We start from the raw sequence: 21,668 nt of genomic DNA on the forward strand, positions 1-21,668 counted from the left end.
CTATAAGAACATTAAGATTTCATTCATGTTGCTTTTTTTAATTTGAGAGAAGCCGTTTGAGAAGAAGCTATATATCAGTGCAAAATTAGAAGAAAAACACCCTTGCTTTCACATTTTATGCCCCACAAACCAAGCTTTGATGCAGCTGTGGCATTAGCGACGCATCGAGTGGCGGTTTCTGAGAGGAAACGGACAGAAGAGAGAAGGCAGACTCGGCTGAGCCGAACACAGCCACATGAGTGAGAGGCACATTTTAAATAACCATCTGCACCGTTTAGATCTTCTCCTCGCTTTATTAGCTGGAGGAGAACTGGAGGAACGGGGAGCGAGACCTCTAGGCCATATGTCTGATTGAGAGTGGCAGTCTCTAAAGTGCTGTGCTAAGTTCATCCCTCATGATGAGGGAGCGCGACTCTTCCCCCAAAAAAACCACAAAAAAAACAACCCTTGATGGATCCCGCAAACCCATCCAGGTCCTCGTTTTGACCAGAGAACCGCCATCAAGACACTGAACCCTCCAAGAAGCCTGTCTCCATTACAGAGATTTACATTGCTTTCTATTCTCCTGTTCTACACAGACTCACCGTCTTATATCAAATGCTTGTTCTGATTTCCAGAGTGTTCATAATGTGGCCACAAGAGATTTTATTAGTTTAATTTGACATTTTCACATGAGAGCACCATCGAGAGGAAAGGCACTTTCTGTGGACTTCGTCTCACTACCTTCCAGACACAGAGCAAACAAAACCTGTTAAACTTATTGAAAACTAAAAGTGGTTACATTTAGCTAGCTCTAAGATAATCCGATGTGTTATATTTTTTTCTGAACAGAAAAAAATAAATAAATCAAGCCGTAAATTGTTTACATCAAACCTAATTTTTAAAAACGAAGTCTGAAACGCTCTTTATAACTAGCTTAGATCTGCAAAGAGCAGCTGATGGCATTAAATATGTAAGACAGGCAAACACATCCGCTGTGTAAACATGTGTTCCACTGCCCTCCACGTCCATTTCAGGCTGCAGAGGAACAATCCTCCGCCTCCTCCTTCAGACATACACTCACTGGTTCAACCTGCCATGTAAAGTTCTCACTGATCATTTCCAACATCCTTCCAAAAACACTCCTGCTTACAATCTTCAGAAAGCCCACTAAGATGTCAGTTTCAACCTTTCGTGGCCACGTGGGGGGACTGAATGAAATCGTACGGCCATTGATGAATGTCGTCAGGCAGGGGGAGGGAGAAAATTTTTTTAGGAGTAAAAATGGGATTACAGGCTTTGTCACACTGATTTACCAGGCAGGCCACGATCTGGATTTGTGTGCTCATGAAAAAGGGCTTGAGGCCAGTTTGTGGAACAAGGGGTTGCAGCGCGATGCAAATCCCTCCAGGATTTAACTCAAAGGAACCGAGAACTGCTAGCAAATGTTAAAAGTTATTCTTTGATCGTGTGGATTTGAAATAAAACCATCAAAACCACCTTTCCGTTTTGGCCGGCTCTATCCTGTCAAGGAGTAGCTGTCACCGCATTCGACTACTGACTCTTCTGTCCTAAAACAAAGGCGTTCAGAGCATGCCGCCATTTTTTATTTTCTTTTTTTTACGGTTCAGGCTCTGAGAATTTAAATTAAAAGAGCATTAAGCATCTAGCAAGCTTTTTTTTTTAACCAAACATCAAAGAAAGCGGTGGCAGAAGTCCACATCCCTACCGATAACAGTCAAAACACGTCACTAGGTCCAACAACCCCACCACTGTTCATACATGTACTATACGTCTATACACCGACACAGGAACGAGTCAACAGTCAGTTGCAGTAATTAAACTTTGTTATATCTTTTTAACCTTTCCTAATAATACATTAATTACTAAGATTAATAATTAGACTACATCTTATCTGTTAGCAAAAATAAGTGGTGTGCATTACATAACTTAAAATTTACAAATATATTTCATATTCTGGCTTTTTTTTAAAAAAAAGAAAACAAAAAGGTATTAGTGAAATAATGAAGGCTCAAACACACTAGTCTCCAGACTGCAAGGCTGAGACTGTGGAGGCAGGACCCTACATTATACCTCTGATCAAAGGGGCGTCTGTCGTTGTACCGTTCACAAGCTCTCCGAACCCAAAAATCGATCCTGAACTAACTCAAAAATAATTAGTAAATCTATTCTTCGCATCAACCGTATCAAAAAGCACCTTTTCCTCTTCTTCTGTTCTGAGGTTTCTATTTCTTTAAACCCTAACCTGCTTAACTAGAGTCTCGTGCACAGAGGCTCAGATTCAAAACTCTTAGAGTAGCACCATGCCTGTGTTCTGTTTAGAAACACACGCTTCTTTTAGTGCAGATTACATTTGAAAAAACGTCCTGAACAAGCTTCAGGTCTTCAGCAGAGAGGAGGAGAAACGTGGGGATCGTAGTTTTAGTTCAAATGTGCCTTTACCGCACACTGGGATTATTAACACGAAAGGTGTGAGGATGGGATCTACGTTTCCAACAACGTTGTGGCTTTGAATGTGTGAGAACACGCTGCTCCTGTTGTGAGCAAACTTTTGTTGGGTCTGCGATAGATTTGATTTGCACCAATAAGGCACATTTGATGCATGAAACGTCTCTGGTCACCGAACAGTTGTGCTTCGCCCCACATGACTCCTCTGCTCTGTTTCGAGGACACTTCCTATTCAGGGCCAGTTAAATGGGCAGGAATTACACCTAGCTGAAACTTTCTGGATTCAACCGCAGGAATATTTTCCTGAAAGTCTATAACTTTATAAATCCAGTCTGTTTTAAAAACACACTGCAGCAGCTGGATTCATGTCTTTTCAGTATCAAGTAAAAAGACAAACTCTAAAGCAAAGCCAACAGCTTCAATGGCCACACAGGCAGAAAGGGAATATATGTTCTTTTTAAATGAGATGCATTGAAAAGAATGAGAGGCATCAGGTGAACGTTTCAGCTTGTTGGAATATGCTTCATGATTACTAGAACTTATTGAAATGGGATTCTTACAGCTTCTACAAAACATTTCTGCCAGGCACTTAAATACTTCTTTATGGCCTATATGCTTCACCATCTGTCAAGAATATCTGAAACAAACTCTTGCAAAGTCATGATCAGGAGTTTTTACAATTTACTAATTAAACTTAAGGTAAAAAGGGATGCATAAATTCCTTCGGTTCAAGTAGAAAAACAAAAATAAAAACTGCGGATGAATCGGTTTTTACCCAACAGCAACAAGCAAAACCAAGAAAAAATATCAACAACAACAAACAAAGAAAGCGAGCGAGCGATAAAAGAAGTGCCTCAGAAGTGGGAGAACTTTTCATCGAAATATTAAAAACTACTTATGAGTCGTTTAAATCCCCTAAAATCCTCTTCCCTTCGTTCAACTGATTATTGCACTAAAGGAAATCATTGTCACAATCTTAAAATTATCCACCATCTCGAATAGGGAGGAAAATGCAAGTTAAAGCACGGAGGAAACTAAATGATTGCTAAGAATAAGAACAAAATATGATTAAGAAAGCATAAATCAATAGTTGTCTGCATAACACAGATGAAATGACTGGATTAAATACAGTGTTATACTTAAAAAATACTCCATATATGGCTGCATTTCAGCATTTTTTCTTTATCAGCCAATAAGAACTTCCCCTGTTCATACCCGACATCTGACCATTATATTAAACCTTATTGTGACTTTTAGAGGGCATTTATACCTCGTCGCCAGCAGATGGCAGTGTGCTCAAACAAACATTTGTCTTCATAAGAGTAAAACTAGGGAGACATAAAATTAGGAAGAGTGGCAATGTAAAGGACCTGTGGTCCAAAAAAAAAAAAAAACAAAAAAAAAAATTTAAAAATAAAAACTTCAAATGACCCAGAAGCCTGTAACTTGTTTTAAACCGTGGGGAGTATCATCAAACTACAGTAAAACTGAAAGTATGTAAAAGTGCTGCTGCTCAAACTGAGTTGAGGTACTAAGATGGCGCAGAATGAGACCAACAGAGAAGGTCTGTGCCAAACGAGGGGAAAAGTAAAGAGATTAAAAAAAATAATAATAATCATAAAACAACCACAAGGTCACAAACAAGGGAGAGAAACAGCAAAAGAAAAAATGGGAGGGGCAGTGAAGGGAGGTGGGGGGATAAACTAGTTGGCTGGTTTAATATTGCATAATGGTGCTGAGTTTCTGTCTTATTTGTCTTTAAAGCAGCGTTTGCATCCTCGGTCCAGTGTAGGGGCGCCTCCTCCCCTCCCTCCTCTCCTCTGCACAGTGTCAGGTCCGTATTGACTCGGCATGTGGGTGTGTGGCGGGTGGGTGGGTGGACATGCACCTATGAGGACTCCTCGACTGGCAAACCAGGCGTGCCGGGTTGTTTTTGTGTCTGTGTGATAAAGGTTATCATGTTTGAGGAGGGATGGATGTTTGTTTGCTCAGGCGAAGTACATGGTCCTCAGGGTGTCGTGATGAATCTGAACAGCTTTGGCCAGCGCCTGGGGGTCGCGACCATTACTCTGACCGGACACGTGGCTGCCTTCGGCGCTGAGGAGAGAAGAAGAAACCAGTTGGGGCTTAAAAGCAAACATGGCTCAAATGTACTACAGCCAAATCACATCAAATAGGAAGTTAATATCAGTCATTCATCTACTGTATAATAATACTGCATCTATATGAACTGAAATGTATCACTTCATGTACGACTAACTAATAACCCCACCCCAAAAAAATGGTGCAGTAGTTTTCTCTGATCACCTGTCATGCTCTTTGTCCACCAAATGGTAGCGGGCGCGGAAGGCCACCAGGTGGGCATAGTAGGCGGGCGCAGGGATGGAGACTGAGCGTGTACAGCGCACGTAGGTATGGCACAACTGGTAGGTGAGCAGCTGGAACTCATCAGCAGTAAAACAGTTGTCATCCCACAGTACATGGTAGTGGGAGGGCCGGCTGGTGCCCTGAGAGGAGACACAAACAGTAGAGCTGTTTAATTACTGGCTATTAAATTGTTTGTAATGAAGCAGTTATTATAAAAAACATGACTAAAAGAAAAAAAAAATATTTTAATTCCATCTGTAAAACAACAAAAAACTTATGCAATGTTAGTAGAACAAAACACAGATTTGTAGCACTGACAAGGCACAGTTAGTTCTGTTTTTTAAAAGAAGTATTTAAAGTTTTATAAGTTGAAAATAGCTTAATATTGTATTTGTTTTTAAATTATGAACATTGTAAGCAAAACTAAAGCATCTAGAATCTAAATAACTTGTTTATCTACATTGTATAATCTCTAAGACAGCAAAAAACATTTAAAACAACCGCGTATGAGAAGAGGTCTGAACTTGTTTATCTAAAACACATATGGAAAAAATGCCGGTCACTAACCTGTATTCCAGCGTGACTGCAGAGGTAAAAATCGAACTCGTAGGGATGCGTGATGTCCGTATCCACAGTAGTACCAGCAGGAATGTTTCCACTGCGTCCAACCTAACAAAGTAGTTTTATTTTAAGGGTTCTTTCATTTTTCTTTTTGAGTAAAACACAATGGAATAAAAGAAAACAACAATGTTTTGAAATATTTCAAATAATAAAAAGTTAAAAATAGAGACAATTCATGGAGCAGGAAATGCAGACATCAAAACAACCAATTATAATCCCAGAGCCTTTGAGAGCCTAATGTTCCATATGAGAGAAAATAAAGGTCATTACTGGTTTGGTCTCAGTTAGGAGGCTTTGAGTACCACTCTAGAGCTATTGGTGAGGGCCCTAATGCTTTAATCGATCCCAATTAGGTCAGGAAGGTTAACAATCCAACCATCGAAAAAAAAAGCCAATTTTCAGTACCTTAATAAACCAGGAGTGACCTTCAAATGGTTGAAAAGCATAAAGAAGCAGGAAGGTCGAGGCTTGTTGCCACATTAACCCAAACCAAACATATGGAGCTACTTTTCTATTTCTACCCTGCGGTAAAATAAACCTTTATGAAGAACAGGGAGGTCAGATAGCCTATGCTAGTAATTGCTGCTACATTGGCAAATAAATAAAAGGACTTCAAAATGATAGAGTACTACTTTTCATGGGCAGAGCTGTCCTTTTTTTCTTTTTAGCTGGAACTTACCCTCTCATTACGGTCGGCACAGAAGAGGCGAGTATGGTGGCGTTTTTGCACGACAATGTAGGTGATGCCTGGTTGGTACTCCTTCTCCAGGCTGATGCAGGCCTCTCGGATGGCCAGCAGCTCATAGTACAGCACCTGAAGGAGTAGAGAAACACATTTGTTCTTGTTCTTGTCCGTTTGACCGCTCTGAAGAAAAACTTTAAAATCAGCACAATAACTTTATGTTAGCAACTGAACTTCAAGGCTTTTTATAAATGGTTGGAATACAACACACAGGTTCACTGTTCACACCTTAAAACCTAAATCAGTTTAGGTTTTAACACAACCAACAGTAACAATAACACTTTTCTAAATGCACAAGGTTTGGTAAACCGGCTAAATCTATTGACCATCAGAGTATTAAGAAGTTTTTACTTTTCTTTTCACCACATCCATTTTTAAAAGGAGCTTAGCAGCCATGGATAAAACAGTAGAAAGACGTTGAATTTGATGCTTTTGATTTATTTAAATTCTAGCACAAACAAAACAGCAAATATTAAAAGCATTTTCCTCTGCAAAAATATTTCCAAATCAACAATCTGTGATTAGAAAATAAGATGAAAATGACTAACAAATATTTCAAATTCCAGATTAAAATGGTTCTACTTAATCAGGAGCCTTAAGAGACCAAAACAAAACAGAGAAATCCTTTTCCGGCTTTACCAGATTATTCCAGGAAAATCCGATCATTGTTACTCTGAGTGAGAAAACGGGAGCAATTTTTTCAGAGGGAGCCCACCTGTCTGAACTGGCCTTCTGAAACTCCGTCCCTGTAGAAAATGATCCTGGTTGGCTTGTAGCGCGTCGACTTGTAGAACTGGATGAGGAGCTCCCGCACCATGGAGGCCAGATCCTGGATGACCTCCTGCCTGGGTCTCTGGACACGCACAGTGGCACAGTACCTGCTGGGGTGGGCATCCATACTACCAACCACCTGAAGGAGTAATGATGATGAATCACATCGGGGGGGAAAGAGAGCGCAGGAGGAACAAACAAGCAAATGTGCAATTAAGACATGAAACTAACCGCTGCGATTGAAGGCTTCTTCCCATCTCCGGCAGGCGGATGTGTAACGTCTGCTCCCAGGAAGATAACTGGCTGCTGAAACACTGATGGTCTGGAAATAAATAAGAGTTACAGAGTAATTAACCAAAGCTAAGAGACAACCAGAAAAAAGGGACTTTAAAAAAAAAAAAGTGATGACCAACCGTTGGTGAGGCACCAGGATGTTGTTTATACCTCCCAGCTTCACATTGATCTTCAGGCAGAGGTTTGAGAGGGTCTGAGGAGACGTCTTCACGACATTCTTCACCTGGACGCACTGGGTCGCCATGCCCAGAAGGGTGTCTCCCACTCGCTTCACCTCAGCTTTGGAAGATTTAACAAAAATAGACCTGTTATAATTTCTCCCAAGAAGAAAGCATCACATACGATGTGCTCAACATCATCACGCTTTAATTCTTATAACAAACAAACTTAGATAATAAATAGGATCTTATCTAAAAGAAGAAGGCAATGCAGTGCATCTTCAACATCTAAGAAAAAGCACATAGGGCAATACTTCTTTTTGCAAAAGATATTGTTGTAGTCGATTCTTTTAGGCTTTTGCAGCTTTGCGTATCCATCGACTAAAACAACCCAAAGATCAGTTAGATTAGATGGAGTGTGTCTTAACACAATGATTCAAGTCTTGCTGTAGACAACGACTAATTCTGTTCATTAGACCAATCCAACCATTAAATTTATGCTTTGATCCAACCCACTAGTGTAGACCTGGTTCTCTACTTAGGGTTGCTATTCTACTGGAAATAATGTCTAACAACCAAAGAGTTTATGGTCACATTATCTATTACCAGCTGAAATTAAAATGCATGTTGAACTTTAATAATAAGATCATAAAGAGTTGATTTTAAAAAAATGTATTTTAGGAAATTTCTCACCATAGACGGGGGTCTTTCCAGGCAGAATGACAATGATGAGCTGTAGCCCAGCGTAGGTGTTCTTTAGGTGCCTGAACATAGGCTCTACGCTGTCGGCACCCTGGGCATACTTGCAGAAGCACGGCTGGCCTTGGATCGGCATCCCAGCGTCCTTTGAGATTTTCCGTAGCTGATCTGTGAAACCCCTGCAAGAAATTTTGAAGGATTGTAAAAATCACTGAGCAATGCGGCTCTCTTTAAGCTCGGAAATGTACTACATGAAAATCTCCATCATCAACAAGGATAAAAAAAAAAACAATGTGTTTATTTGGAAACAGGTGTAGTGATACAATACACTCTTCGTCATAGATTATAAACTAGAAAGAAAAAAAAAAAAAAACAGCCTTACTTGAGAATTTCTTCACGGCACTGTCTCTGTGTGGCGAAGCAAGCTATTGCCCACATCGTTATCTCCACCCCTGTGTGGAACTGCTTGCCCCTCATGTCCCACACGCCGTGGCTGGGCGTGGCTACAGTGCGATTCTGAAACAACATCACACACTCATAGCTTGGACTTAACATTATATGAGCAAACAATTGTGTTTATGAAACTCAGAAAAACGAAGTAAGACAACATCACAAAAAGCACAGAGCATGCACCCTGCAGCAGCACTTCTGATTCACAGACGTACGGCAGCTGGAATGGTTTCTCACTTAGAGTGATTTCACTCTTAATTCCATTAAGCTAAAACTCAGTTGATTAGAATTTTGTTACAGAAAGCATGGTTTTAAAACTACTTTTGACCAGTAAAGGCAAACTTTTTCAAAACCATTGAAAGTTTTATGTCTAAATAAAATCCAGGTGAATAAGTTGAAGTTTAGAGAAAACCCATTCTAATACCTGTGTACCTCTGTAAGAGAACATTAGTGAGCAACAGCATCATGGGAGGACAGAGAACAGATGTAAGGAGTAAAGCTGCAGTGAAATTTAGAGCCTAGTTGAAGTTACAGAAATCAAACAAGTTTTAAGAATAATAAGAAAATTGCTCAGACAGAAGTAGACGTTACAATCAACTTATGTGGTTATGTGGTTATATAGAATTTAAAATGGATTCACAAATTAAAGGAATCAATGTCTACATGTTTAATGTGGTGAAAAATTGAGGAGGCATCATGCTACAGTCTGTTAAAGATAAAAAAAATGATCCACTAACAATTAGCAAAGATCAACATATACAAAACTCTGGTGTAGCTAAAATGCTGCCATTTTCTAGAGTGGTGAATGGATAAGAATAATAATTAAGGGTTAAAACAATGAATTGGATTAATTGTCAACTATTTCAGTTATTGATTAATGGTTAACTGGAGTATAGAGACTCTTAAATATGTATTTAGCTTATAGAACGACCCACTTATAGCAGTAATATAAAAATTGTAAATGGGTAAACATTTTGCATTTGAGAAAAAAATTATTTTCCATCTGTCAATATGCTCTAACCAGAACTCCTCAAGTGGAAAAGCTTTTTTCCACTGGGATTAATTTTGCAAAATGTCTTCTTTAAGGAACCTTTTGCTATCCGATTATCAATCCAAAAAATAATGGAAAGATTTATCAATTTGAAAAATAATCGTTAATTGCAGCCCTATAGTAATTATACTTTTCTTTTTTTTAATCAGTAGCGCTTTATAGCATTTTTTTTATTTAACCTTCAAATGCTGTTGTAACCATGAAATAACACTAATCAGCTTCCTAATTTAAATATGATTGATTTAAATGGCACTCATGCTTCACTTTGCATGGATCATTTATGCTTGACTGTTGGTGTGTAGAAACCAAACATGATATAGAGCCTTTGCACACTTTAAAATAGAGCTGGTATTCATAAAGGTTCTGAGTGCAAACGTGGTCATCTAGAGGTGAAGCATTTTGGTGAAGACAAGGAAACTGATAAGGGGAATATGGAGCTAAATACATGGATACTGCAAAGTGATTTTTTTTTATGACGGTGAGGATATCCTATGCAGGGAATTGAATTTCAAATCAGTCAATGTCGGGACCCTACTAAGAAAATTTTTTCTCTTCTGTAACATTGGATTCATATCAACAGCAATCTGCATCAACGTACAAATATTAATCCTCTTAATATAAAATAATTTCTTTTTCAAGGCACATGTAGGATTAAATACAGGGAAAGATAACTTTTTTTTTTTTTTTACCGAGTATGTTATTTATTCCAAACAGTCACTGAGATAAGGACACAAATTTAAATTAAAGTAAAATTACTAGTTCAAAGGAATATACTTGAAATCCAGAACTGCTGGCCTTATATTCATTTTCTCTGTGCTGTTAAATTCAGTTCATGGTCAGCATTGACTTTTGGATAAGAGTTTAGGATTAAAAAAGTCATTCCTTTTTATCTTTTTTTTTCCACAGATGATTTGAAAATTTTATTTCTTCGTATTTGGGGTCTCAGCTTTTACAAAATACAAATAAAATAAATAAAGTGCTAGAGTCCATCATTCAAAGTCTAGACCTAAATTCCATATAGAATCTGAGACAAAAATAAAAACTGTATATGTGCAAAGCTGGTAGAGGGATTATTTGGACTTTTTAAATGAAAATGTACAAAAACTGAATCTGGATCGTTGAGTACAAATATATGCAAGATCTTTCAGATTTTTGTAAATACAATTTTTAAAACCATGCTAACTTTCCTTTCACTTCAGTCCCTTTGTGTTTGTATGGAACATAAAATTAAATTATAATACATGGAAGCTCAGTGCGGCGACATAACAATGTGCAATGCACTATAAAATAATGATAACAGCGACAAACAAAAGCGTTAGTACGTTTGTCAGTGGAGACATTTCACTATCAAATATCACAACTTGCAGCAATGAGCACCAAATGTTGCTATATAGCTAATGTGATGCAATATATGCAATATGTAAAGAGCAATTTATGGTCTGCACAACTATTATTAACTATTAAACAAAAGTGTGTTTATTTCAGTGAGATAAACCAATATTATAAAAAAAAAATGTAGTTCAGTCTCAACAGGTTGCCTTTCTTGTTTATTAAAACTTGATGAACAGACTTTTGGCCGGCACCATGAAAACCAAATCAAAGATGAATTGGACGTTCGAAATTTTTTTTCTGATGCCTAGTTTCCAGATTAAAATTTAAAAGAACTTTTTTTCTTTTTATGTTGGATTAAAGGCTAGACTATTTGAGACTCAACCATAAGGACACTAAGAAAAAACAGAAGCCAGTGATTAGACCCCCACAGAGACAAAAGGAGGGGGGACGGTGGGGCGTGTCAGACAAACAGAGAGAATGGGCGTGATTTAAAAGAAGGGTACCATAAAGTGCTCAGTGCTCACCCTGCCGCCGTACTGCAGCATGGGGGCGGGTAGCACTCGCCCCGTCACATGAGCCATCTCGTCGCGAACTCTGAACTGGAACTCCTGGACGAAAGGGTCTGCCTCATAGTTGGCACTTCGCACCTGAAGGGAAAAGGGAGCCGAGACATTAACGGCCAATCAGAGGTTGAACAACGTTTAAAATGCTTGGAAACTCAGGGAAGAAAGAAAGTAAGATTTCCTGGAGAGGATTAAATAAGACAGCTCTCCCTGATCTGTTAATGAGCACAGAGATAGATCATATAGATAGGCTCACTCCTTTTGTTTTTGTTGTTTTAGAAATACATTTTGTTTACCATGAAACCTGTTTGTTACGGCTCGCATTGTTTCAGCGGTTTAACTGCAATGTGAAATGAAACATATTCTTCGGTTTGAAATTTCCAGAAAATGTCAGGTGTCAGTATCCTAGTAAACCTCTGTATCATATCCCCAGCTCTGATAGAATTCATGATGCATTTCTGACAGACACACATTATCTCCAATCCCACCGATTCATACCCTAAATTCCAGTCAGCAGAGCATAAAAGCGAATAATCCCGTAGTCTAAACCCATCATTTTGCTTCTCAGAGAGCAGCTCAGGAGATGCGATGTAATAAGGTAACGGCTCGGTTAAAATGTGTATCACTAATCTAATAGAAGCCTTGGGCAGTTCATGCAGTTTTTCAGCCTCGCTTACGAACAACATGCTGTTGAGAACACTGCAGATTCACATTAAAGCCATTTACACTGAGGCATTTTTCTGACCTTGGGCAGATCTGCGCTATAATTGCTAAATGGGATGGAGAAGCACAGAGACGTGCCTCCAGTTGGAACACAAAATGAGAAGCAGGGAGAGGTGGGGTGATTATGAAACCAGTAATATAACATGACGATGCACAGAACAGTGTCAGGGAGCCGACGATGCAGATGTTCGGTTCTCTTATATCAGAACAGAATCCTGCAGAGGACCACATGGAAAGATCTTCCTTAAATAATTTGTGCATCGTAGGACACGCTTTTGTCTTCCATATGATTTAATTCAGCACCGATCAATCGCTTAACTAATCACCCAATTATTACCAGCAAATTGGATTTTGTTTTCCCTCACTAATAAAATGCAACACAAAAATATATATATTTTGTAAAAAAAAAAAAAAGAGAATAAACTCTAATTTTTGTGTTTTTCTTATGACGAGGATTGGAGATTATGGACATATGAAATTCCTTAATTTTCCCATGTAATCCAAAATAATACCTTTGCTTGCCGTTCAGTTTTCATTTGTAAAATAAAAACAATCCTGAAAATCTGATCAACTGATCTAGTTTTGTAAAAAGAATCACAATGTATATAAAGCCTTCCTTGCCAAGATCAATTAAATTATTATTATTATTAACTTATTATTAATCTCACACTGGAGAAATTTACCTCTGCATTTAACCCATCCCCTTGGGGAGCAGTGGGTTGCCACTGTGTGGCACCCTGGGAGCAGTTTGGGATTAAGGGCCTTGCTCAGAGAACCAGAGTGCAGGCAGTGGGGATCGTACCGGGTACCTGCAACCTTCTCAATTCATACAGGCACTTTTTCTCTATTTCTAAGCTGGAGGCTCTGAAGATGATGAGCACTTCTTTTTTTCATAAGAACATAAACAAGAAAAAGAGTAAACAAATATGCTGCCGGTTGCTTGTTTGAAGTTGTGATTGAATCCAACACCTCTATGCACCATCCCAGTCCCTACATTTGTAACTCAAAAAGTGTATCAGAGAACATTCAGGGTTTATTATTACTTTTATGGGTTAAAAATTTGAGTTTTTGTTTTGATTCATTCAATATAAAAAGGAGAATAAAAAGGAAATCAGCTTTTTATGAACTCTGGCCAAATGATGGGATCATCATCACCTTTCTACTCATGTTAAGATAGCATATTTTGCTGCAGAACGCTTCATTACATTTAAATCTAGTGAAACGATCATGTTGTGTTTCTAGAACTGTTAGGAATCTGTTCCCAAGGACTCACCAGCCTGCTGATCTCCTCCTGTCTGTCAGGTGCAGAGCGAGCCGTGGCTTTTATCATAGTCGAGGTCTGATTATCCGTCAGCTTCTTGATGCATCGCTGACCCGCCACTATGTTACACACCTGACAGAAAACAAATTTATCATTTTTATACATTTAGAAAGCAAAAGTATTTTTTTTGTTTTTCTTTAATCAATCTTGAGCTTTCTTAAGCCTTTTTGTATTACACAGTTAAGCAGAAGAGAAGCTTGTTTTGTCTCTCACCTCTAGGGGCAGGTAGGTGTGCTTCTGCTCCTGGCCCACCTGTAGACAGGGTAAATGAGGGTACTTGAGCTGCAGGTTGTACTTCTCCCTGAAGTACTGGGCTACTGTGCGTTCTACAGTCTGACCGTTCTCCAACTGCAGAGGAAACCTAAGAAATGACACGTTTGGAAGCGTTAAAATCAGAGATAAATCTGCATCATTTACCCACAGTGTTATCCCTACAGGAATCTTTTTATTGGTTTTAACTAAGCTGTAGTAAAACAGAAAATTTCTTATGACTTTTCTAAGCTAGATATTTAATGAAATTGACAGCAAAATTAATAGATTATAACAACAAATCTAGTTTTATGTTTTCAACCAATAGATAGACTATACCCTCCTAAACATTATTGATCATTCACCACAAAGCACTTTAGATGGCCAGAGTGGACCAGATAATGGTCTAAGGAGTTGTTCCCTATCTGTAGTATTTGGGGAACAGATGATGGCAGTCCAGATTGAGCCCAGATTCTCATGCACTCCGGCAGGCCTCCAAGCTGACTCACGTTTGATGGCTGGCAGGCCGACGGGTCACGTTGCAAACGCGGTACTTCCTCCTCATCGTTCCACAGTGCGTCACCTCCACCTTCAAACCTGAGGAAAATCACAAAAGGGTTGATTCGACACAAATATCCTTGTGTGAATGGCTGCATCATGTGCCAATGCTAATCTTGCTCAACCTCCCGTTTTTTTCTCTCCCCTCCGTTAAAAAACACTTCAGAGTTAAAACCCAATTCCTCACAATTCCTGTGCATCACCTTTGATTTCTTTGGTGAATTTGACCCTGTGAGAGTCTGTGAGAGGGCGAGGCTGCTCATCTATGTTGTGGATGTCCAACACTTCACACATGAACTGGATAACTGGCTGGGCTTTGTAGAAGGCTGTGGCAGAGACTGCAAGACAAAGCATGACCAATAATTATTATTTACTACATAAAAACAGTTACCTTGAAAGAAACATTGAGAAATGTTTAAGTTTTAACTTGTCCTCAGAGCTTCACAGAGAAATTATCAAATAATTGAAACCTGTCAACTTTTAATATAATCAGCTTTGATGTGCCATATTGAATATTATGGCAACACTAAGCCCTCTTCACTGACGACGCCATTAGTAAGATTCAAGGTTTGCCTTTTAACACCATCAGAGAGACGTTTTAAATCAAGGACAACAAAGCACCATAATATAAGAAGCAGTGATTTTTACAACATCCTAGATTTGGTTGAAATGTTGGCAGCGGTTTTTGGTTCAGTCCATCATTCTGCACGTATACATGCTTCAGGGGTCCTTTCTAAAAATCCTAATAGGTTTTACAGGTAATTTTAGCACGGGTTTTTTTTAGATCCTAACCCCTAACACGGTCCATATCAGAATTATAGCTCTATGTTCACATTATCTGTCATCATTTATTGCAGTAGATGTTTAGGGTTGAGATATTTTTACATTTTTTCATTAAAAATTGTCAGAGTTGTAGCATCACTAGTCTTTCAGCTGTGTAAGGATGCATTTCCCAGCTACAACACCAACTTTTTATTTTTTTTACAGTTTTGGATTAAAATTTAAGCCCAAAGGGCGAATTTTTCATCCATCCATCTTCTCTGGCTTATTCCATCAGGGTCCCGGAGGACGGAATAAGCAGGAGTCTATGGGTGAGAGGCGGGGTACACCATAAACGGGTTGCAAGTCTGTTACAGAAGACTTTTTCAATTAAGAAATATTTTGGCACAAAATAATTTTGGGATTGATCATTTTTAATGAGCAGGAAAAGTTTGAACAGTCAGTGAGCAAGAATTAAAGAATTCAGTTAATATAGATCATAGTTCAGTTCATTAGATGATATTGATTAAAATACAGCCAAACTAATCTTAAGTAAAAAAACAAACATGTTTTTATACACGTCCATAATTTTACTTTTATATAAAAGCCCCAGCTGCTAAATCACCAACAGCAGCAAAGCAACAATGACATCTAGTGAGGCTTTACAGAGCTATATATATATATATATATATATATATATATATATATATATATATATATATATATATATATATATATCAGGTTAAATAGTATCCTGACACATGTATAAGTAAGCTAGCGATGCTTAGAACACCTATTGCTTAAAAAGCATTGTTTAAAGCTTAATAGTTTTTCAAGTGAGACAATATTCTTCCCATTAACAAATCATAAATTGAAAACATGTCGGTCAAAACTCCCATAAATCGCTGAGGTCCAGACGACAAATATTGAAAATTAGGGAGAAAAACAAGGAAGAACTGACAGCCATCTCCATAAGATAATTTGATGTAAAAAAAAAAAAAAATAAAATAAGCAATAGTTGTACATAAAAATATTACTAAAAAGCAATAAAATATTGTGATTGATTCCCAAGAATGCAAACACACCATAATTATGCTCTGCAAAGATAGCGTAATTCATTAATCAATAACCTGCATCAGTAGTTGACTTATTGATCAACTAATCATTCACTGATTAGTGGTAATTTTTTTTTAAACCCGAGTTTTCCCTGGTATCTAAAAGATCGTTCCATAACACAAAGGGTTAAATTAAAAAGAAATGGTACATCATTATATCTGAACTAAATTTTTTTGCCATCTGTAGTAAATAATGACTGAATAAGCAAAAAAAATTGTTCTTACATATTAAAATTATTAAAACATTACTTTACAGTACATTTCCAATGTACAGAGATATAAAACTACCAGACAGGGTATGTTGCTCAAACACGCTGTCAGACTATTACTTTGTTTTAATGAGGTAAATGTTTTAATGAGGTAAATGGTAACTGTAATTTAGCTCTTTCTGGTGTAATCCAGCATTCAGTGCTGGGAGACACTTTTTGCTTTTAGCAGCCCTTTTAAAAATGGGGGTTCTGGTTGGAGGAATGTTCACCATGAAGTGCATTCAATCAATCACAAAAGCCTTACCCATCTAAGGCACTAGTGGCTAGCATGTCATCTTCTACTATGTTACAACTTTATGGCATAATGCCTTCTACTTTTCAATCACATCCTCGCCTTTTGAGCACAGCAGGGAAGTTAAAGCTACTCTGTCAGGCAGCACGGCTAAATGGGCGATATTAAGGCGATACTTAGGGGGTTTATCTACTTTTTTATATTTTCAATGAAATGTATTAATAACATTCTGTATGCGTGTTGATGTTTTGTTTAAACCCCAAAGTTGTATGTATTTAAGTTCTCACTGCACATGATTAGACAAGACCCAGAGCAAGTAGCTGTTTTGAAATTTTGGTAAAGCTCAAAGAAAATGAAAGAGACGGGATCCGGTAGTAAAGAGGCAACGACCTAAATGTGAAAAGGAGTTTTAAAAATTTACAGCAAAACCAAGGTTTTTGTTAATGCCCCACTTAGCTAGACTCCAAAAATCCATTACCACCCACAAGTCTTAGCAAGTGATGCAAACGGCGACACATTCACCCACACGCTTCCCTTGGTTTCCATCAACTGTTACAGTAATCAAGCAGAAAAACCACCATTCATTTCCTCCAGCTTCCTAACCACCCTAGCTGGGTCAGCGGAGGTGTAAAACCAGAGTTTGCTTAAATTAAATGTCAAACGTTCAGGGTTGAAGTTGGACTCTATTGTCCCATTTCCACTACCCCTCTGAAACTGATCCATGTCGAGTTAGGACCGAACTTGGATCCGTTAACCGTGCCAAGCTTGGATCTTACACCATTTACACATCATGCTAGCATCCTATCGGTGGTCCACGATACTACAGCTCTCAAGGCCGGAATTACACAAACAAAAATGGCAGTGGCATAACATTCAGGAACTTATGTTTTTTTTTTATATTGGTGATATTCTGTTGTTTGCAGAATGTCAGGCAAAGAAGGCATCCTTCTTGGTCTCAGCATCATCCCAGGTCCTACCACGCTCTTTTGCCATGCCATGCCATTTATTGTTATTAGGCAGAAGAAGTTCGTTTACTGAACAGGTGAAGAGATCTGTGAACTGAAAAGACTGCAACTAGGAGGTGACGTGATTTGCTCATGCACTCTTTATCGGAGAACCGAGCCACACTGTTGAACTAGTACTAGTTTTAACACGGTTCGGTTGTGTCTGACATGGTCCAGTTCAGTTGCGTTCCATTTACACTCAACAGTTATCTCTGTTACCGTGCTCGGACTGTTCTCGGCACGTTACCAAAGACTAGTGTAAACGGGGTATTTAAAACAAAACTTCAAGTTACTGGTTATTTGGTCTGCCTCGGCATTGATCTTAACTCAACAGAAAGATTATTGGGATTGGGGTCCTTTGAGCTAATGTGCTGCATCGTCAGGATATTGTATCCAACAGATGTCTAATCCTCGATAATAGAAAATTTTGTTTAGATGTCAGCAAGAAATTCAATAAACAGACCTGAAGTATTCCCACAAAGCCAGCAGGCAGCAATCCTTTAAGTATCTGATCTACAGAAAAGTCTTTTCAATAACCTCTAACTTTTCCTGCTGGAATCAACAACTCTGAAGTATTCTTCAGCCTTCATTTGAATATGACATTTAGATTCATTACACCAACATGCGTAACATTTGTTCAAGCAAGAAAAAAGAAAATCCAAAAATTTGTTCAAGGTAGGAAAAGAACATTCAATAATAGTCAGTGGCTCAGAGGATGTGAGTAATTCTAATATACCAGTGTTAATAATTTAAATCTCATTTCCCATGCTAGCAAAATGGAAACAGAAAATTAAATTTCTGAGATTCTGTGGCAAAAAAGAAAAACCTTTCATGTTCCTGTATTAGAATACGTCAAAGTATGAAGAGGCAATCCCAATAGATGATACATAGATTCATGGATTTTTTAAATCACCCTGCATTTTAGGAAGAAAAAAAATGGCAGAAACAGCCTCTCACCATCAATGTTTAGCATCATCTTCCACATGGCAGGGCGCACAGACTGGTGAAAGCCGAACCAAACTTCCCTCCCTCCTCCAAGAGGGTGGTCATAACCCTCTGGTGCTGAAAAGAAAGATCGGCCAACTGGAGTGTACCTGAATGATGGCAAGGAAGAATGATTAAAGAAGATGGCTAGGAAGATGCTTGGGGAAAATCTACACAGGAGGGGATGAGAAAAAAAATCATAAAAATGCAAATATAACCAGGAAGAAGGAGCAAAATGACATCCTGTCTGGATAATGTCCACCTGAATGTTTTGTGATAGTGTCACAGCCACCTTATCTTGAAAACAGTCTGAGACTACATCATTGAAATGAGAAGCTGAAGACACTGCCTTGGTGCATCCATCTCTCATTACATCACAAAAGACACATTTAATACTACATGCAGGCCACATTTTATTCTGTTGGTCCTGAAGGTCTGTCAAGATGCCAGAGTAATACCTTCAGCACCTTTGAGCAGAGCTAAATGAAATGTGCTGATAAAAACAACCTTTTAATAACCCCTGAAAGAGAGTTTCATTACTGCTTTGGCAATATTGTGCGCGACTCTGAGCCTCAGGAAAGAGATATTGACTAGAAGATAGTATGTTGTTTTGTGAGCCTTCATAAAAGATGTGTTTGATTTCCGTTTGGATCAGATGTCTGATACAAAAGCCACAACAGTAACTCAAATACATGATATTTACTAAAAATATCTACAGGGACAGCCTTACAATTTATTACATTTTACAAGCATAGAGTAGTTGGAAAAAAAAAAAAAAATCTAAATAGATGCTCTATTTCCTACAGCGAAGGCTACAATATGTCCTCAATAAATCCATTTAAAATAACTTGTAAGTTAATAATAATCCTTGGTTAGAGAGGCCAGAAGTGGACTTTATAGACTTTAAAGAAAAAAAAAAAAATAAAGATTTAAAATTGGCAAATAAAGAAACTCACTTCATGGAGGGCAGGTGTCGCAGGACTACATCCACTGCATGCACAGGGTTGGTGCTGATGGGCTTGTCCAGCTCAAGCGGTTCTGGCATGCTGCGGCCAGTCAGCACCTCGTGGAGCATGTGCCAACTGACCAGAGACACGAACTTGATGGAAACTTTAAAGGGACGATCTTTGCCACCCTCGCCTGGAAGAGTGACGTCAAGGTCCACCTGTGGGACGAACCAAGAGGAGTCAAGAAAGACTAAAAGGATTTGCTGTACAATTGGTCCTTCTAATGTAGGATGCAAGAGAGAAAAAGATGTGAATGAGGATTTTCAGCTCACCCCTGTGGGAGCCACAGGCAGTGGGTTGGCTGTGTACAAACTCTTCTTTCCATCGTAGACAGGCCTCCGGTCTCCAAAAATGGTCACCTTGAAGTGCTGCACCATGGAGTCGACCACCTCCCTACATAATAAAAATAAAATTAACACCAAAGAGAGGAACAGTCTTAAAATATGCAGAAATAGCACAACAAAAGCTGGCTTTTTAATTTTTAAGCACAATTTGTAAAGCATGCTGCAAATCAGGAAAACTTTTCAAAAAGCAACATAGGAAAACAATTTACTGAAAAAATACATTTTAAAAGTATTTTAATATATTTTACTGCACTGCATCTAATTTAGTCCATGGCACACATTGGATATGTATGCCATGTAAATAGGAAATTACAACCTTATTTTTGAACATAGACTTTTGCATTGTGTAGAAAACTGGAAGATCAGATCACTGCAGGTGGGATGGTATCAAAATAAAAACTTTCATAAAAAAAAATAAAATAAAATAAAAAAAAAACTGTCTACTTTCTTTTGTTCCTCTTAGTTCCTATGCTCTACAATGGAAAGCTGCAGTAACAGTGGATTCAGTCAAATGAATAGCCGTGTTTGAACTGGTAATTATTTTGGAACATGTCTGGTATTGGCAGTGATCCATTTATGTGAGAAAATAACTCTAAACTTATTCAATCAAAAATGTAAAGCTTTAAATAGAAAAGAGGAAATGGGCTTTAAGAAACATCTTCTGAAAACAGTTGGAACGAAGTTTACAGGACGTTGGGGCAGGAAAATAATTCAGTATCGATATACATCACCTTTTAATTTTACTTAATAACCGACATTACATCTGACCACATTAGCGAGATTTGTTGCAGTGTGGTGGTTAAAGTGTTTGACGTTCCAGGAGAAAGTTTGTCACCAAAAGGGAGCCGTGCTGTTGTATTATGGGATGCATGAATAGATTTATTTTGTTTTGACAGAACTGATCAAGGTTTGGTTCAAACTTTACTCTTGTTTTTAACGTTCATTGTGCACAGGTAAAAAAATAACAGGAGGATTTTAAATAAAAACAACTCGTCATTGTAAAACGATGCCTACAATGCAGAGGTGTACAAAGAATTAATGGTTATTACTCAAGTGCAAGCATAAATACGGTACTACTGTTTAAAACACTTTTGTAGAAGAAGAATCAAGTTAGGCTTTTTACTTAAGTAAAAACTACAAAAGTACAAATTTTAAAACTACTGAAAGTATAAATAATGCAGAACAGATGCTTTTAACTTTATACTAGTTACTGCATTACCGTATTACAGAAAAAATGTTCTACAATTCTTGATCATAACTTCCATATACTTAGTTTTCTTAGCAACTAATGGCTACCGCATCAAATTTAACTGTGGATCATCATGAAAAAACTGTGTTGGTATGTGAGGGACAACAAATTGGTGCAGTACTGAGTCCAACCACAAAGAAATTAATTGTGTGGATTAAATTAATTATTTTGATGATTTTTATTTTTTACATAAATACCAACAGGCCATAACTAGAATGAGCTTAAATTAAACAAAATTTGTCTATTCTTAAAATGTAAGGAGCAGAAAGTAAAAAATGCTGAGTAGAAGTAAAAAGTAGTTTTTAAAGATAATTACTCCAGTAAAGTATAGATAGCCAATATTTCTACTTAGGTAAGT

At 38.0% G+C, this 21,668-nt stretch overlaps 1 protein-coding gene across 2 annotated transcripts in view; it reads right to left on the reverse strand.

The window, feature by feature from the left end:
* Window positions 1–625: 625 nt before the first annotated feature.
* Window positions 626–21,668, reverse strand: part of LOC119777453 (protein argonaute-3) — a 36,150-nt gene continuing 15,107 nt past the window's right edge. The window contains exons 3-19 of one of the 2 annotated variants that reach the window (XM_038276335.1): window positions 19,990–20,110; window positions 19,667–19,875; window positions 18,684–18,820; window positions 14,551–14,685; window positions 14,299–14,386; window positions 13,754–13,901; window positions 13,493–13,612; window positions 11,437–11,580; window positions 8,483–8,616; window positions 8,095–8,279; window positions 7,363–7,522; window positions 7,181–7,271; window positions 6,894–7,088; window positions 6,116–6,250; window positions 5,383–5,484; window positions 4,756–4,955; window positions 626–4,545 (exon numbers count right to left, since the gene is read on the reverse strand). In XM_038276335.1, the coding sequence (XP_038132263.1) occupies window positions 4,437–4,545; window positions 4,756–4,955; window positions 5,383–5,484; window positions 6,116–6,250; window positions 6,894–7,088; window positions 7,181–7,271; window positions 7,363–7,522; window positions 8,095–8,279; window positions 8,483–8,616; window positions 11,437–11,580; window positions 13,493–13,612; window positions 13,754–13,901; window positions 14,299–14,386; window positions 14,551–14,685; window positions 18,684–18,820; window positions 19,667–19,875; window positions 19,990–20,110 (2,413 nt within the window). In that variant the 3' untranslated portion in view covers window positions 626–4,436. The remainder of the gene's footprint in view (window positions 4,546–4,755; window positions 4,956–5,382; window positions 5,485–6,115; window positions 6,251–6,893; window positions 7,089–7,180; window positions 7,272–7,362; window positions 7,523–8,094; window positions 8,280–8,482; window positions 8,617–11,436; window positions 11,581–13,492; window positions 13,613–13,753; window positions 13,902–14,298; window positions 14,387–14,550; window positions 14,686–18,683; window positions 18,821–19,666; window positions 19,876–19,989; window positions 20,111–21,668) is intronic. The other variant, XM_038276336.1, reaches the window with a different exon arrangement.

This window comes from Cyprinodon tularosa, unplaced genomic scaffold, assembly GCF_016077235.1.
Source record: "Cyprinodon tularosa strain WSP-4 unplaced genomic scaffold, ASM1607723v1 ctg124, whole genome shotgun sequence".
NCBI classification, from domain to species: domain Eukaryota; kingdom Metazoa; phylum Chordata; class Actinopteri; order Cyprinodontiformes; family Cyprinodontidae; genus Cyprinodon; species Cyprinodon tularosa.